The sequence below is a fragment of the Phycodurus eques genome, chromosome 18, assembly GCF_024500275.1.
Source record: "Phycodurus eques isolate BA_2022a chromosome 18, UOR_Pequ_1.1, whole genome shotgun sequence".
Lineage (NCBI taxonomy): Eukaryota > Metazoa > Chordata > Actinopteri > Syngnathiformes > Syngnathidae > Phycodurus > Phycodurus eques.
The window spans coordinates 11,129,053-11,148,497 of record NC_084542.1 but is presented as its reverse complement, the minus strand read 5'-3'; the positions used below and the strand labels follow the sequence as shown (position 1 = coordinate 11,148,497).

Sequence of the window (19,445 nt, the reverse complement as noted above, 5' to 3'; positions counted from 1 at the left end):
GCTAACTCAGTAGTAAAATCATAATTACAATAAATATTTGTATGAATAACACTTCTGCACTAGGTTATAAACATAAAAAAAATCTAATGGAAAAAAGAACAAAAAAGAGAATCATTGTTTGCCTTTCCTGCTTCAGTTGGCGGATGATGAGACTGTCGTAAATTGAGGACTCCCCAGTCTTGGATTACCTATGGTTAAGTTTTGCCTGATCTGAGTCATCTCGCCATTGGTTCTGTCCACTTACACTGCAGCCGCACTGGCAGATATCTCATTCATATTCTATTTTTATCCACTGATAATCAAGGCCTCATTTTGATCCGAGGACATCTGATTCCACACCTTTTTTTTTTTCCATAAACATTCCCATTAAATGTAAGAACTGAGCCGCATGTTTTTTTTTTTTTTTTTTTTTTTTATAAACCTGAATCGGGTCACTTGAACCATAAAATGCACATCGAGCCTAAGTGAAGAATGTGATTAGTGTCCACCCACTGAGACTTGTTCGTCCCAAACAGAGTTGGTTGTTTGCCTTTGTCCATTTCGCAAATACCATGAGGCCAGCTTGTGTGTGACCCTTTGATCAGCAGCCCGGCATTGATTTCGGATCGCCGCCCGACACGGCAACCTTGACTCCTGAGCCAGACTCGCAACCATACCATAACCCTTGACCTCTTCCGATTTGGATTCTCCATCCCTCTGTCCCTTTGAGCGAGCCATGACAACATTACGTTTCCTCTGTGACGACGGTCAATACCTGATCTGATTAGACCTCGACTCTCATGTTTTCATGACATTCTGTAAACCCACCCAGCAGATGAAGAGCACGGTCGCTAATGTTAGCCAGTACCTCCGATGATTTAATCCTTTGAGTGAGGCGCAATGAATGGAGAATGAAATGAGTTCTCCGTGTGGATTCACACCACTCGTCCAAGGATGCAGACCAGGATGTGTAGCTAAGCTGTGGTTGTTGTGGGTTTCCATGTATCAGCAGCTTGGTAGGATGAAGAAACATGTGGAAGAAAGGAGAAAGAGGAGGAGGAGGGATTAGGGGATGTGAAGGGAGAAGGGGAGTGCGAGGAAGGGAGGTATTAGAAATGTGCAGCTGTATTGATGCCGGTGTAAGCACATTTTGTATTTAAATCAATAGAGCTGCTCTCGAGCTCATTTGGACTTCTAACAAAAGAAAGGTACCTGGTGCACTAATAGAGCAGCCACAGATAGCACACATGCAACAAATGTAGGACATCTCAGACTATGAAGGTAGGTATGAATTTATGTCACTTCATCGCTTAGCCATATCATTAACTATCTTGTCTTAAACATTTTCACCTTGTATACGCACCGTACTATAAGATTAGAGGGGATATATTCTGGAAAACCTTTTTAATTGCTTGTATACCGCTATTTGGTGTCTGCAGTGCCTGCCCAGGTGTGAAATTGGACAACCAACAATATTTTTGTGAACTGCCTATTTCCCAAAAATATGTCTGTGAAAGCAAGCTGATTTTGTCCAAATCTGATGTTTACAGTGTTTGTGTTTGGCAATCTTTCCGCTGCATGCACCATGAGCACGGATCCGCACACTAATTGAAAAGTGTAATTTGCAGGGGCGCACATAACAATTTTGGTCTGGTTCTCTGGTCGTTTGTTTGAACGAGTCGTTTGCGAATGACACAAAACTACTCGAGCCTCGTCTACTGCTCTGCTCCCCCCAAAAAAGAACATGCTAAATGCTTGGTACGAAAATGTGCAGAGACACTGTTGGATCTGGTTCATTTTGAATATTTTAGTGTGCACGCGCACCTGCGCAACACTTATGTGCACTCCTTGTAATTTGGCAGTTTGGTGATGAAGTGCTGCCTTCACGAGTGAAACTACAGTCTATAGTTTGACTGTCTTTATGGGCGCTTGAGTTACTTTTCTTTGTAAGCAAAATTCTGATTTGGGGCTCAAAACAGCTCTGTCGAGGCCACATTTGTGTTGGGCCACTACGCAAGGGGAGGGGGGGGGGGTATAAACAGTGCCTCATTTGCATGAGACAGGACCACCACCACCCTCCCCAAAAAGTGGGTGACAAGAATTCTATAATTGTTGATCCTTTGTGTAATTTGACTAAAACATTTTACAGACGGGCGGCACGGTGGCCGACTGGTTAGCGCGTCGGCCTCACAGTTCTGAGGAGTGGGGTTCAATCCCCGGCCCCGCCTGTGTGAAGTTTGCATGTTCTCCCCGTGCCTGCGTGGGTTTTCTCCGGACACTCCGGTTTCCTCCCACATCCCCAAAACATGCATTAATTGGGGACTCTAAATTGCCCGTAGGTGTGAATGTGAGTGCGAATGTTGTTTGTTTGTATGTGCCCTGCGATTGGCTGGCAACCAGTTCAGGGTATACCCCGCCTCCTGCCTGATGATAGCTGGGATAGGCTCCAGCACGCCCGCGACCCTAGTGAGGAGAAGCGGCTCAGAAAAAGGATGGATGGATGTTACAGACGTTTTGACACATAAGAAAATGGTGTCGACTTTGTCTTTCACGGTAAACTATCCCCTGGACGAATGATTGCACTGAATGCTCTCAGAAAACCTTATGCATATTTTCTTTCGGTCTGCGTGTGTAAACAGCTGTCGAAAGGAGCAGAAAGCACTGACTTGCCGTGGGCCATCAAAATGTAATACAAGGTTCGGAAAAGGATTCGATACCTCATGTTCATTAGCCACAAAAACACGTCACACGCTACATGCGCACACACGCATACCCTTGCCCGGCTTTGTTATAATGCCATGCCGAGCCACTGGCACATTCATCATGCCGCTAGTCATTTCGAGCAACCCTCATTAAACACAGAGCCCCTGATTCATGATTAATATTTGCAGAGGGGTGGCCTCTCATCAAGCACCTTCAATTCATTGATTCCATTGATCATGAAAAAAAATAAAATAAATGAAGCTGATGAATGTTGTTACGGGGTAGATTGTGCGTGCATGCTTCGTAAGCTACAGGGCAATTCCAGTCATGATATGGGAATTGAAATTGGGAAGCGGGCTGGTGTAGAAAGAAGTTCTGGGTGTCGTATTGAAGGTCTCTGCATTCCCTCGCGCTGTAAATTCTCTCTGGAGCTTTGCGCTTGGCTTCATTAGTAAGTGTCTTTTCAATATTTATGGCCTTATTAATAAAACATCAAGAGGCCTTTGTGAAGAACTGTGGGGTGTTGCAGTCTCAAAGTTAGGATGTTCGCTTGTTAAAGACGGATGCTCAGGTGAGCATTGTGCACAACATGGCGGTAAAGGACTGCAGTAGGTCAGGCAAAGGACATTTTTGAAGAGGAAGGCTCAATTCATATCCTGTACGGGTGACTCGTTTGTGGGTGATTGATCGTTAATTTTGAATGAATTCACTGATAGTGGACTTTGTATTTATTTCTGAGCCAGGGTCCCAAGTAAATGCGCTGATACTGTGGTTAAACCTCATTCATGTTTTATTCATGGCGGCCCAGTGCTGGTAGGAGCAGGACGCGGGAACCTCAGGGTCAGAACACTCGTTTTATTCCTTCTCAGTCTTTTTTCCAACATACATTCCAAGTCATGGATTGTACATATAGTATAGTGGGGTCCTCGGTTTACGACGGAGTTCAGTGTACGGAAAGGGTCATAGTCTATCACCAACCTACGTTAACGCAGTAGTAAGTCATAATTAGGCTCGCCGCACATGGTTGAACGTGATTGGAGTGGATCATCACGAAAACAATTACAGTTGCTCTTCACCGCACACCAAGCAATTGCTTACCACCCACTGCAAATGAATAACTGACACCCTGTAACAAACAAAAAAACAGCATGTCTGTTGAGCTATTAACATTGCACTTTCAAAGAGTGCAAGCCATTTTCAACACTTTATATCAGTGAATAATTTGTAAAAATGGGGACTGTCCCCACAACAATATTATCGATTTGTGAACAAATATGAAATTGACCAAATTTGGACATTGGTTTTGGCCCAACACCAGTGAATCATAAAACTATAAGTACACATCCTAGTAGTATTATTGTAAAACAGTACTGGCCAGCTTTGTCTAGCGTACCTTAAAACCCGTAAAAAAATTTTTGTGAAAGCTCATGTGCATGTGCATATATATATATATATATATACATATATATATATATATATATATATATATATATATATATATATATATATACACACACACACAAACACACACACACACGCCCCCATATTCATCCACCTCCGTCTTTTTAAAGACATTAAAGATATTAAGCATCCAAGAGCACAGGCAGCTCTGCACCTAATGTGGTAAATTGAATCTTCAACTTGTGTTTTTGTTTGACATGTACTGTATGTATGGTTTGCGTTGAACGAAATTGAACATGTTTGTTGTTCTACCACATGAATGTCAATGATCAAAATGGTGGAAAACATGAGTGAAGGATGCAACCACTGATTCCGTCATGCCCTCCCTCCTTCAAATTTCTTACCATCTCTCTAGCTCTGATTCTTCTTTCGATTCTCATCTCCTTGTTCCCCCCTCCTATAAATTTTTATTAGTCCCCTGCCCCGCATTTTCTCCCTCTTCCCTCTCTACCTTTACCTCTTTCCAATCTTTTCCCACCGATGCTGCCCCTCTTCTCGCTTCCCCTGTAATGTTCCCCCTCTTCTCATCCAGTACGAATTGCTCTCCTCTTAAGCATGTCAGGGTTCGCTTCCACAGCAACCTCCCTCAGCTGCACTTGTCCATCCCAGCAGCCCTCCAGCCCGCTCGCCCCCACTCAGCCTGGGACGGAGCTGCCTCTTTTCTCCACGGACGCGCTTGCCTGGGACTCAGCTGTGAAGAACAGAGCTGTCTGTTCCTCTTTGTCTTTCCGTCTCTGCACATCTGGTGCATGTGTGTGTGCTTGAACTGGGCTTGCTGGTGTGTCTGAGGTGCAGCATAGATGTCAAATTTCAGCCTGGTACTTGGGATCTGTCTCAGGCCACTGCTGAATCCAAATGGATGGACTCATTTGGTGTTACAAGAGAATCCCAAAGATTGAACACAATCCATTTTGTGGTGTCGTCAAATTAGGCAAAGTATGGCCCGCGGGCTACAGTGGGCCGCACTCCGTTCTTTAATCCAGTTGACCATGCATTTACATGATCATTGTCTTATAATAATAATAATAATAATAATAATAACTGTTGCAATAATTTAACTGTGTATTTTTTAATTTATGATGATGATGAAGATTATTATTATTATGTTTTATTAATTTATCTCTCAATTAGTGATTAGTTAATTTAATGTAATTAATGAAATGCAAAATATTAGTCCAATAATCTAGTTTACATATACATTTAACAACATTGTTTTTTTTGTATCAAACATTGGTTAATTAATTATTGTTTGATTGCTACAATATATCCATACATCCATCCATTTTGTATACCGCTTATCCTGAGCTGGAGACTTCTGGTCAAAGGCTCTGCTGGTTTCCGGTCAGTCACAGGGCTAACTACAAACAATACCATTCAAATGTGAGATTTTTTTGTAATTATTAAAAAAAAACGTATTTTACCTATTTTACACATGCATTTTAATTATTATCTAATCTACAAATGACCTAGCACATCTGTCTGTTTTAATGGAAATCAAATGTGACCCTTCATCAAAAACTTCAACCTTTGATTTCGAAACAATTTTCTCTATTGAAATACTTCATTAATACTAAATTCAGTATGGATGCCAGATATCAGCCTGAATGAAGGTTGGAAAGATTGAGAGGTAAACCGCTCGTTGAGGCTGCTCCTTTGTTGGAATCCTTGTCGAAAACAACCCAAAGAAAAAGCAATGTATGCATTTCATTGAGGTTGCATTTCATTCAAGAGACATCCAGTATATTTTCCCCTCAGGCATGTTTGACCTTCAAGACTACTAACTGTATCAGTATGACTGCAGTGGGGTCCTCTGTTTCAGTTGACATTTTGACGTTACAAACGGCGTGAGGCGTAAGATTATGTGGTCACACGGCACACGAAGACATGCTCACTGACCGCCGTACTTTCTTGCGTTTCTTACAAATATTTAGTGTAAGTATCTTTTTGAATTTACAACATAGTGCATGATGAACTAGTTTGTGTAGCAGCATGAGAATATACTCAATTACCGCCAAACTCACAGATTTTCATTAGATTTTTTATTTATATATATATATATGTGTGCGTGTGTGTGTATTTCTGGCCCATTAGTGTTTTCCACACAAATATATGTTGTAAGTCTAAACTACAACTAAACTACTGCGCAATGAACTAATTGCATCGACACGTGACACAAGAAGTCACGCTCAGTTACCACCGTACTTATGGTTTTTCAATTGATTGTTTTCTATTGTGGATTAGAAGTGTTTGTCATACAAATATTTACAATCATTATGACTTTAAAACTGCATTTGCCACTGTCGGAGCGAAACTCCATCGTAAACCGAGGACCTCCTGTACTAAATATATAATTAGCTCAAGTAATAGTGTGGACACTGTGGTATTTATTTTGTTGTTAGTTTCCTTCCATTGTGTTCTTCATTGGCTGACCCGGTAGCAGTAGCGGTGAGGTGGAGTGTCGCTCTTCTTGCGTTATGTAACCCCCCCACTTCACACCCCTACCCCAAATTAGATCCAACTTTAAATAAATGAAAAGCAAGCCGCTGGTCCCCCGCAGATATAAATAGCATTCTTACATCTTATCTAGAAACCGTGTTGTGGAGAGGAGAGGCTTTGAAACGCGGCCCGACGATTAGGATCCCATTGTTCCGCTCCGCACCCCCTCCCTTCCCCCAACTGCTTACAGTAAGCCGTGGGATCTGCGTGCGTGCGTGCGTGTGTGTGTGGAGGCAACATCTGAGCATGGATGCATTCATCTCCATCGCACTCTCATGGAGGTAGCAGCTACGATAGCATGTGTGTGTGTGTGTGTGTGTGTGTGTGTGTGAGGTGTCGTGGGTTTGTGAGTAATTGGTGTGTGAGTTGGTACTGGGTGTGTCTTTGATGACGGGTGCACACTTGTGCTGCTTACCCCGCTGATCCTCAGAATTAACAAGGTTGCTAAAATGCATTGGGTTTATATTAGATTAGTTCATCTGCTGTTTTTGCTGCTGCAATATTTTACTCAGGACCGTATAACCTTTATTAATTTAGTAATGTAACCTGCCTCGGAATGCAGATGTACTGCTCTTCTCTCTTGGTGTGGAGGGGGGCGGGGGTTTAGCCCGCTAGTTAGAAGTCTACCCCACCCCATTACAATCTAGAGGCGGCTCCATACCTCCATTTATCATTACATCATTTAATCTAAGGCCTAGGGCCCACTGTTTCTATTCAGCGCAGAAAAAGCCCGAAGAAAAGCAGACAAGTGATCTCATTTTGGCTGAGAGCTGTCGTCCCTCCTACCGGCAGATGTCATCTCAATCTAATGTCTGACCTCCATAGTGGCTTCTCCAGGCTGGAGGGCCATTGGCACCGCTGTTAGCAGATAAAGAACAAGAAACAATGGAAGTAGGCTGGCGAGACAGAGGCTGCCAGCGCTCTGCAGCCGCTCCACCGGCGGGGTTGCCAGTTTTCACGGGTACCGTATTTCCTCAAATAGTGGCCCAGACTCCAATACAAGTACGGTGTTTTGTCTCCTTTTACAAATAAATGCCACTTCCCAAATAGATGCTTCCCTTTTTCACGTGCCAAAAAAAGAAAGGTAGTAAATATTCTTACCGAAGATTAAAGTCACCATCGTTCACGAATTACAGTAAACTGCTTAAAAGATTATATTAATATTTTAGGTGTTTATAATGGCAGTAGACCCAGACATCTGGCAATGTTGTGTGCATGTGTGCAATTGTATCTAAATAAACTGGAAATTGATTTCACCACCTCAGTTCAAAAAGTGAAGCTTACGGGTTATATATATTCCATACAAATAAAATTTGATCTTTTAATGATTCAATTTTTTTATAATTTTGATGATTCTAGCCCCTTAGATTGACTGGCAACAAATCCAGTGTGTGCTGTAGTCTGCCTTTTGCCCCAAGTCAGCGAGCTGGGTCCAAACAACCCTCAGCAGGATAAGCGCTATAGAAATTGGATCATAGCTTACAGCTAATGAAAACATAAACATTCACAATCTTAAAAAATTGGAAATTGACGTGAAAAAACAATATAGATGTCTTGGGAATTAGCATCCTGTCAAGTATGTTTCTATTTGTTTATTTCACTTTTATTGACATTTCGCCATCATTGACATTTTTATTTGATTTTAAACTCTTCACTTAACATTGAGCACTATATATGTACGGAAATACGATATTTGACAATCCACTTGTCAACAATTGGACCAAACAGTTGTGTCCATTTCACAAAACGTCATGCCTCACCACAAGTCTTTTCAGGAGCAGCAGTTCGCATTAATGCAATGATAATGGACACGCACTAAAGTGTGCTGAATATGTTGATGGGATCTGTCTTATTTCTGAGTGCTTACATTCTACATCCAGTATGTGTGTGCGTGCGTGTAGTTGCTTGCCTTCTTGCCTGGGAAAACGCCATTGGTGTAGGTTCTCGGGAAGATAATGAGAGCTGACTGCTTTATGTCCTGGAAATGATGGAGTTGGGAGGACGTAGTTTAGGAATGCTGCTAGATTGACAGCACATGGGCTGTATAATTTCGAGCAGGATAAGGGACGATTAGAACCAGGCCTGTGCCAGTTCCGTGTGACACTTTTGACCTAAACATGACAACAGCATTTTGGACCCAAAAAAATGCAAACATTTGATGTGGCTCAAAGCGGACGGTTTTGAAGATGACACTCCTTTTGTTTCCATGTACACCTAAAAACAGAGGATATGCATCGATGTTAAATGTTTCATGTAATATCTGTGAGCATAGTACAACCAAAACAACAATGGTGAACCACGTCGTTTTTATATGCCTTTTATGACACCACTGTGTCCAGTGGAATTGCATTATTTACTTACAGTAGGTCTAATTTTAATCCAACAGATACACAGACAAACAGCATTCAGAAGGCGTTTTTGGAGAGGACCTGGAAAGACAACCATAGTAAACAGAGGACTTCTTTTACTGTATAAAATACAGTTCATCCCCTATTTGCCGTTATTAAAATGGTTACACTTCTGCAAAGTATTTGGAGGTGCTTCTAAGGGACTTGGTGCACTGTTGTTGCAATGACTGATGGAGTCAAATGAGCATGTTTCGAGGTCACTGGTGTTGGCCAAAAATGACAGGCTTTCTCCCATTTTCATTTTTTTCCCCCAACCAATGAATCTTGTGAAATAATATACGGATGGATGATGTGTTGAAATGGAGGCGAAAATAACACCTCCAGTGCAGCATGTCCACTACATTTGTGGAGTGTACGATAGCAGAACTTGGCATGTCATAACTTGACAAGGTTAACTTATTAACAGACTCTAGTGTTCATGATTTATGACAAAGTTTTTTTTTTCCCCTGCTTGTAAATTTATTTATTAATTTGTTCTTTTTTTTTTGTAGACATCGCCATTTCTTGATCTCTTCCCCTGCGCCCTGATCTCCCATGCGCTGGTGCGGCTCTGGGATTAACCCTTTAACAGCAAGTGTGCGCTCGTATCTGTGTTGTTCGGTGCAAATCCACATCTTGTGTGAGCAGTTCTGGCCTGTATCACGCTTCTGACGATCAGGCCTCCTTCTCTCCTCCCACTGCTATTGCCTGGGGACATCCAGGCTACTGCAATCACATACATTCACACTCATAGGTAGTGCAGATAGAAATCACATATCAATTGGCTAATAAATACCTCCAATTTGGATGTTAGCAAAAACAAGCATCTGGTTGTTCTCATAATGTGTTGATGTACACAGAGGTAATCATACCTTTGATGAACAATTCGACTCTTGAGCTTGATACAAACACATTTGGCCTCGATAGAATATGGCTGATTGATCTTTTGATGGATTGTCCTGACTGGTTGTGTCAGCTAACAAGATAATCTATCCCAATAATGCACGTTACCAAACTTCAGGGTCACATAAACCCGACCAATTAAATATTAAAAATCAAGCTCAGTCCTGTGTTTTGCAGTCAGCAATTTCGTTTTTTTGATTTTCGATTGGCAATTGAAAATGGAAAGAACGAATGACGCAACAATTGTGAAACTACTTTAACAATGTTTTAAAACCTGGTTGGCTGCTGTGTAAAAGCAAAATGATAAAAACTCACTGTCACTGTCGAAATACTTGTGGACCAAAATGTACCCGAGGGACAGGTGGGTTGAAAAAAGTGAGGGGGTGACAAACTGCCTCATCAAGCTCGGTGTCTTCTGCTTTCACGCTCCCTCCATGTTCTTCACCTCTTTTTGCAAACAATCACATTCATATTTCTTTGAAGCCTCTTTCAACTGGAGACACCCCTGCCGTGCTCCCGCATAGCTTTCCCCCTTTTCTTGTGCCATTGTTTTCCCAAGAAGGGATCGGCTTTACACGACTTCTACAAATGGCTGGCAGCAGTGAAGAAGAGATGATGGTTTGGAGGGGAGGGGAGGGAGGGGGGCTCAATTTCATCGCCTCAGCCAGGGGTTCCCCTTGTTGCACACGTGGAGGGGTTGTGGGCACGCATGCCTTTGACAGAACACGTTGATTGGTTCAGAATGGTTGCTGCCTCTTGTAGGAAAAAGGAATGGCTATTTTTAGATCAAGGGGTAGCTGGGAGAGAGAGACTGAGGAAGGGTATGTGTGTGTGTGCGCGCGCACGTGTGTGTATGTGTGTGTGAAGACTACTGCAGTCATGTAGGAAGTTCCCCCTGTACACACACGATGCCCCCTTTTTCCTCTCCTTTCTCACCTCTTTTGTTCTTCCTCTATCTCTCCTTCTCTTTACGTGTCCTCCTTTCCAAGCTGGCCCAGTGTGCAAATGTCAGCACTCTCCTGTTTATTTGCCAGCGCCCGGAGCAACGTCCTGCACACTCTTGTTTACCTCCACATGGCTGCTCCCCACGCTCCCCCTCCACCCCAACTCCCTAAAAATGTCTCCCTTCATTTGATTTTTCATAACTTTTCTCTTTTATAGCTTCCCGCCCTCCCTTTTCGCACTCGCCGCCTTCCCTCCCTCTGCGCAGTTTCCGTCTTTTACAGCATTCTTGCTTCACCTGTCGGCACCCTCTAGCCTCAGCGCTCCCCGCCTTTTCATGGATCATGGCGCTCGATTGGAGCACCAGCGTGGCATTTGCAGCCTCGCCTACAGTTTGTTTTTTTGCTGCTACACCATCCTCAGCCCACTCTCGACACAATGTGCATCATTTTGCCTCTATTTTTGGCATATGTACACACTTCAGGCACACCTTGTCGCGCCACTCACCCCCACACCCCGTCATCACGTCTCTTTTGGTCTTCTTTTCTCGCCATTGTCGTCTCCCTCGCTGTCGCGTGTGATGACTCGTGGCTCACACCTGCTCCGCAGTGTTGGAACCGCACAATGTTAGTATCATCATAAATTAAAAAGGGAGGCAGGGTGGCGGGATTATATTACATTTGATACAGTGGAGACAGACTGAAAATCCCAAAAATGTCATAATCTTATATAAAGGGCCAACACAACAGTGTGACCCTCTTGGTCCTATTTTACTGTATTCTTAATACTGAGTCTCAGCATAAATTCACAAAGCAATAGGGTAAAAAAAATAAAATTTTCACCCAGAAGAATACTCTAATACTCAGGTAATAAAATTGCACCACCGTGTTCTACACTGGTACCTTGATTTACAAGGTCGTTGGTATATTAAATTACTTCTGTTCCTATTGCGGTGACACAACCCAAATTTGTAGTCATAACGTATCACTGTCTACCACTTAACCAAAGCTAATGAAGTCATAATTACAGTAAATATGTGTCTAAAAAAAAAACTTCAAGGCCCAAAGTATGAAACAATCAAATGAAGAACAGTAACTACCCGACGTGGCGTACTCGAGTCACATGATTTGACTAGAGTCAGGCTCGGGTCGCCAATTTTAGGACTTGTTTGTGACTTGCTCGCTCAAAGTCAGCTTGGATAGGATCCAGCTCACCCATGACCCTCAGGAAGATAAGCGGTAAATAAGATGGATGGATGTTATCTGATCCTCTACTTTTGCCATCACTGGTGTGCTTTGGTAGTAGTATAGCACAAAAACACACGCATAATCTGTAGTTGAGTCTTTATATGCACACTCAGCTGAAGTCTCACAAGATTCGCTGAGGTTTCCCGTTATGTCATGTTTAAATTTACAAACAGTTTTGTCAACCGCTGCGATTGGCTGGCAACCAGTTCAGGGTGTACCCCGCCTCCTGCCCGATGATAGCTGGGATAGGCTCCAGCACGCCCGCGACCCTAGTGAGGAGAAGCGGCTCAGAAAATGGATGGTTGGATGGATTTTGTCAACCTCTTAATTGTCTGGCTGCTACGGCATTCCACAGTAATCCAATGGGCATGTTGCTTTTTCTGTAGTGTATCGTGTAGTTTTTTTAGTTTCCCTCTTCCTCTGTCTATGCAGTGAGTGACAGCTGTTACCGAAACCTGGCAGAGGACCGCAGCGGCGTCAACCTCAAAGATCTCGTCCATGATCCATCCCTGTGAGTATTAGCCTAATTGTTGACTCAATACAGATGGCAAGAAAAAAGGGTATGATTCACACTCCTTTGAATTTATCAGCTTAAATGAACACATGAATATCTCTCTGTTTTTACACATGTGATGGAGGAAGCCTTTTGATGAAGCACTGTAACAAAGGAACTAAAAATATCTCTTTAACGCAACGTGTCGGGGCTCAGTGTCACCCTGTGGAGGGAAATTCCCAGCATGCACAGCAACAACAAAAGAGCCGCAGCGCTCCTCTCTTTCAGTGTGACTGCAGGAGTCGTTAATTTTACAAAGAGGAGGTGAAATTTGCGATTGTTTTTATGAACAAGGATGTGGAGCATGAAAAGGAGCGTAAATAAAATCAACGTCAAAGTTTTAGTGGTTTGTCCTAATTGAAAAAAGAAATACTTGAGCCTGTTGTTTCATTGTTTAAAACATAGATGTAACAGTAAATGACACTTTCATAAATGACCTTTTTGAATAAAATTCAGACACCACATATTGCTTTTTCCAATACATTCCCCCTCTTGTTGCCCGGGTCATTCTCATTACGTCCATTGATTTACTGGAGCGAGGGTGTCAGCATCAACACAGTGTCATTGCCCTCCTGCTTGAGGGACCCTGAAGTGCTCCTTTCTTGTCATGTCTTTGGCTGCTTGTCCACTTTGGCTGCTCATGTCTCATGTGATGTTTGTGTGTGAGACGCAGAGTGTGCCATGTTGCGTTTGTCATGCTAGACCGATCCCCAGCTCATGATCAGGAACTCATGACTCACTGATTATAAATTTAGAATCTGAAACAACAAGAGTTTATGGAGAGAAAAAAACAACACAAGTGATGGGTGACATACAAAATCTACAATCTGTCTCACCATGGACTGATGAACATCGGTGCTTTCAGAGATAATTTTGTGACCCTTTACAACTTTCTGCAAGTTAATGATTTTTCAATGTAGGTATGCTGAGAGCTCTATTTGTGCAAAGGATGGTTCACATTGGACAATATTTATTGAGCATTACAAAACTCAAAACAGCTATGTGTTTTTTGTAGGGCAGGCCAGCTTTAACCAACACCTCCAACCATCACATTGATCGGACTCGGTACTCCAATTATCTCTTGGAGAAGTCATTAGCCTAGGGGTTCACATACTTTTTCCAACATGCAATGAATATTTACATGGTGTATCCAATAAAAAGCATGAAAACACATCATTGTTTGTTTGGTATTAGTGTAAGCAAACGCTTTGTCCATATAACCAGTTTATGTAGAAAAACGCTAAGCCTTGTACAGCTGTAGACATTGGATATTTTGAGTGTCTAGAAAATGCAATAGGACAGATTGAAGAAAAACCCGACAAAGGGGTTGAGAGGAGAGTTACGTTGCTGCCATCTGTTAGTGAAAATCAGGGATTTGCTGTATTAGCAGACACACACACAAACTCACATTTCAGCTGGCTGAGATGTTTCAGGTCAAGGATTCTAATGTTTGATAAATGTCAGTGAATGTCACACTTTCTGCTATTTGGGCATCGACAAGGGGGTGTATAGCAGTTTTAACTAGACAGCTTGCATCCAACTCAAAGGGAGACCATCCAAACGAGTTTGGGTGGGCATTAAAAGCCCCCCCTCCTGTTGTATGTACAGTATTTCCATCAGGAGAAAGTCCATCAGCAAAATGTGTGCCGTCTCTGTCTCCAAAATGCACACAAGTGATGAACAAAGAGCGCCGGGTATTGTCAGTTTGACAATCGCACCATGTTTTTGTGGTTCAATAAAAGTAATGCAGCACAATGTACCGTATGTGGAGCCTCAAAACCTGATACAGGGTCACAGTTTTCCGTTGCAGCTTGTCGATAGATGCGCAGGGCTCAGTGTCCGATTGTGAGTCGCCAACTGTGATTTGTGACGTTTTAAAGGCTTGTATAGTTGAAATCTAGCTTGCTTTCACACCCATTAAGTTTGAAATAAAACAACCATCTGTATGTTTTGTTATCCATCTGTTTCTAAAAATGCTCTGCACGTCTACTGCCACTATTTAACACCGAGATTTTCCTTCCATGACATGATCAGGCAGAGTTGGGAGTAAGTCACATAATGTATGTACAAGTCACAAGCAAGTCTCAAGTCATAGTCTCAGAGCTATTCACACCTTATAAAAGTTAAATGAACAACAACTGAGATTATGATAGATTGAATTTATTCCACTGAATTGTTGTAAGTTGCACTTCAATACTTTTTCTGAACAAACTATGCTGTGTACTACGGTGTGACTCTTTTATCATGCCCGCAAACGTCTCCACAACTGACCGCGAGCAACGCCGCTTCACTTCATCGCCATTCAGTGGTTTGCATTATATTTTAGATGCTACTTTCTGCTCTAGAGTGCACACCGCTTCACCTCACCAGTAAATGAGAGGCCGAGAGAGAAAAAAAAAAGAGAAACGTTTTGCATGCCTATGAACCGAAACGAAAGGTTCGGACATTTAACATAAACCCATCCCACCCCTACTTACGTTACTTAGCTGTACTAAAACTGTACTAAACTGTTCAATTAGCTTACCTGTCTTTGTGAGTTTTGTAGTGATGGATGAAGTACCACGTTGTTGTCTTCAATGCGCGATTTGCACACCATGCAGGCTGCCATCCTCTTTTTGCAGACTTCGTCGAGAACATAATCCTGGAATCCAAATTTTATTATCTTTGGAGCCCCTTGTGCGCAACAATGTAGACTGTGTTGCCAGGTTGGCACGAATGATGCCCCAAAACCTTTCTTTCTTTCTTTTTCAAAAAAAAGGCAAACTGTCTTAATTAAAATGCACATTTCCAACTCTAAACAAGATGACTTGTCAAGTCATGTAGTTCAAGTGAAAGTCTTGGCTACCAAGTCTAAAGTCAAGTCAAGTCTTTCTTAAGTATTTGGCAAGCAAGTCGCAAGTCATAAAACTGGCAACTTGAGTCGACTCGAGTCAAGTCATTTGACTCGAGTCCCCCCCCATCTCTGTGATCAGGTATACTAGGCGAAGATCCACAGCCACTATCAAACGACTTGTCCGACCGCTTGATTGCTCTGTCTGAAACACTATCATGCAGAAACACCCGCAACCCCTACAGGTGCGACGCCGCTGCTATCACGTCAAAGCAAAATGTACGCATAGCTGCAATGAGTTTTGTTGGATGCATAGCTCAGCATTAGCTAACAGCGGAAGTTGTCGATGCGGTGGTGGTGGGGGTTATTTGTGATTTGTCCACGTGCCACATACTCACACACACTATGGGCTCTGCTCCCACAAGTAGAAGCCACTCGAGAAGCAAGGCTTCTTTATGCTCGCGCGGACAGTGACCGCGCCGATGTCACTGCGGCTATCCCGCACGCAGTTTCCCTTTATACTCGAGCGCATCCCACGCACGCTGTTTTCAAAGTGTGCTGCAGTTCTCCTCCAAGTCGGAGGTGTCGCTGCTACGGCTGGTATTGGCTAGGACGCCACAGGGTGGAGTTTCCTCTGCATTTTGTGGCCATTTCCGGTAGCCGTTTTTCCTTTCCTTTCCGTAACAAGGAACAAAACAACAACAATGGCAACCATGGAACAGAGTCTGCTAGAACAAATAGACCTAGATGACTAGATGATACATTTAATTATGCTGCAAAATCAATCGAGAAGGCGGCGGCGTAGGTGCTATGTGGAACCGGGAGGAACGCTGATTACATCATCACAGCATGTGACTAAGACGGACCAATCACGAGAGATGATCTCCGCGGCATTCTACGCGCAGCAACTATTTTTGCCGTGTGCGCGTCAAGCGGTCACGTGATGCAATGCGGGCGTTGTCGGGAGTATAAAGAGGGCTTCAGGCTCTTCCTCCGGTCGTCATGGTAGCAAAAGCTGGACTCACCACTGGCCCAGCAGCATATGAGGTGGGTTTTGCATGTGTTTGCTTGCACGGAATAGGGCAGGCCCCTAAAAATAGGCTGATTTCAGCAAGACAAGACATAGGATGTGTAAAGCGTAATACTGCTTGGAGAGGAGATCACAGACATAAACCCTGGCAACTAATTCAAATTGTGTAAATAAATAAATAAATGAAATTTAAAAAAAAAATAAAAAATCCATAACAGGTCTTCTTTGATAACCTACTTAATTGCTAATGCTAAGAGTATTTTACACCCAGAATTAGCATCTTAAAATACACTGAAGATACATCTGGAACTTGATTCAAACAATTTTTGATTTTCGTTTTTTAAGTCGACAATGTTTGGTTTATTGGTCAACAAATAAAATATATTATATATTTCCTAGCTCCTTGTAGAGTGGAATCATGGGACTGGAACCCCTCGCTGAGCACTCAAAGCTCGTCAGAGATTTAAAGAGGAGGGCTTGTTGTCAGGCCCCTCCACCATCTCTCCATCAGTCGAGCGCTGACCCCTTGAGAGCTCCCCAACATATGGATGGGCTGTAATGGGCTCCATGCCACTACGAGGAGCCTCCTGTGGGTTCGTGTGTGTGTGTGTGTGTGCCCCCACAATGTGTCTTGCAAGTGAAGGGGAAAGAAAGCGAACGTGAGTGAGTGCCCTGTGCTGAAAGCTTGTTTATTATTAATAAAATCACCCAGGCAGATGGGTTTCATCTTAAAAGTGTCCCTCTACCACAGAGATTTGCAGTATGCGCACCCACACACATAAATACATACACACACACACACGCACGCACGCACACACTTTCCTCTCAGTTAGTGTACCCCTGATAGTGTATTTCTTGATGCTCTCACTCCTTTTACTCTCGGTGTCTCATTCTGCCTTTATCCTCTCATGCTTCTCGTCTTTTATTCATAGTAACATTTGGACGTCCAGGCTTTCAGGCCCAGGCTACTATCGTACTAGACCCCCCCCCCAACACACACCTCTCATTGAAATCTCAAACTTTTCCACCTTTTCCTTACTCTCCCCGTCAGAATTTGTTTTTGTGTTTTTGAAATGTATTTATTTTTTGCACAGACCACCAGCTAAAAGACTGCCACATGAGCTTTAGTTGATGTCTTATTCTTATGGATGAATTTCAGTAAAGAGAGATTTTATACAGCTGACACACAACAGTGGGTCAGTCAAACTCAAACTCAAAGATAAAAAGCTTGGCAAATTCTGAATTGTGCAACCTCAGGTGTGTGTATGACATATTTGTTGAATTGTCATGAGTAAGTAATCCACTGTAATTAGTAGATGCAACTGCAAATGACTGTAGGTATATTAGATTATGCCCTGTGATTGGCCGGTGATCTGTCCAGGATGTCGCTGTCTTTTGCCCGAAGTTGGATGGGCCAGGCTCCAGCTGCAGGCATCTGTGAACAGGATAAATGGTATAGAAAATGGATAACTTAGCATGGTACATTACTCGACTGCATGTGCCTGTGTGTGACTTCTTAAACTGGATTTAATGTAATCTGGATTTAATGAGGGTACTCGCTCACATTGTCTCTTGTCACACCGGCCAAGAATGGTGACACTGCTCCATATGCATGGATCGCTGCGATTACGCATCGTCCTCTTCCACACAGAGAATGCGGTGTCATGTCTCCATCAAGACTGTCAGTTGAGCCACATTTAAAGGGAATGAGAGGAGCCACTTTGATTGGCGCCGACTGAAGTTGGCTGTAAACAAACCCCGCAGCGGCGCAACCAGCCCACTCTCAGCTCCGCCGGCTTGCGCTCACATACGAAAATATCAAACACCGGTCGAACATGCCTCTGGCGCACAGTTGCAATGACAATGACTGTTACTGGAGGTTAGTTGGGAACCTCCTTTGCCTTTTCTTAATCTTAATTATGCCGCAACTCTTCCAATGATCACATTGTTGTACAAGCTAAACGTGCAGTCCAGTCGGCAACCTCCTCGCCTTGATCGCAAGTCAAACAACAACTCGGAATCGTAAACATTCAGCGATGCACACAAACTCTCATACACATGTGCACACACGCTCATGATGAACAGCGCAGCAAGTAGAGGCTTCAGACAGGACGGGTTGCCTAGGAAACAGTGGGAAGGAACCCTCGTTGTTTGTGTTGAGCATATTTTCATTTGGGCTGAAACAGAGCGCCATAAAAAAAAAAAACAGGAGATGGAGAGAGGTGATTTGTCTTGACAGTTCTTTTCCTCTCCTAAAATGTAACACATACACACACACACACGTGCACACGCAAACACACGTGATATAACTAGTGTAAATGCATGTGCACACGCTCAGCTGCACACAAATGTAAGTACAGAGATGGCAAAAACCATCGCCAGCATAGCAGAAGAAGTAAATCACTCGTGTCATCACTGAAATGTCAGCAGAGGTGTGTGTGTGGGGGGGAGGGGGGGGGGGGGTTAGCCATGTAGCTACAGTATGTACAATCAGGAAAGTGTCACGTTTAGCGAAATTATACTGTACACCTTAAATGTTTCTTTCAGTGTGCAGATTTTACTCTTGCGACTCTTGTGACAAGTCAGCCTGTGAGTGGGTGAAACCGTCTAAAAGGCTTAAAAATGAATGTTCCCAGAGTTGGTTGGTATCATGGCGTTTAAGTGGCTGTCACAGAGGGGAAACATGATGCAGATCTCTTCCCTAAATAGCCCCCCCCCCCCTAAAAAAAAAGAGTGGAGGGAGTTTGCATAAGAGGTGTCTGTGCTGAGGCTTCACCTGGAGCCTCGGGTTGTTTTGGGGCGGAGGTGTCATACTCGATTTGACCACTGGAGGTCGCCAGGGCTCGACAGCAGCAGCAGTTTCCTCTTCAATGGGCTGTCCAGTGGAAAGTCCTTCCAGGAGGGCGTGTTCAAG

At 43.2% G+C, this 19,445-nt stretch overlaps 1 protein-coding gene across 7 annotated transcripts in view; it reads left to right on the top strand.

Moving 5' to 3' along the window:
• Positions 1-19,445, top strand: part of gphnb (gephyrin b) — a 129,366-nt gene that overhangs the window by 61,766 nt on the left and 48,155 nt on the right. For all 7 annotated transcript variants that reach the window (XM_061705176.1, XM_061705174.1, XM_061705173.1 and 4 more), the window contains exon 4: positions 12,551-12,629. In XM_061705176.1, coding sequence (XP_061561160.1) covers positions 12,551-12,629 — 79 coding nt within the window. The remainder of the gene's footprint in view (positions 1-12,550; positions 12,630-19,445) is intronic.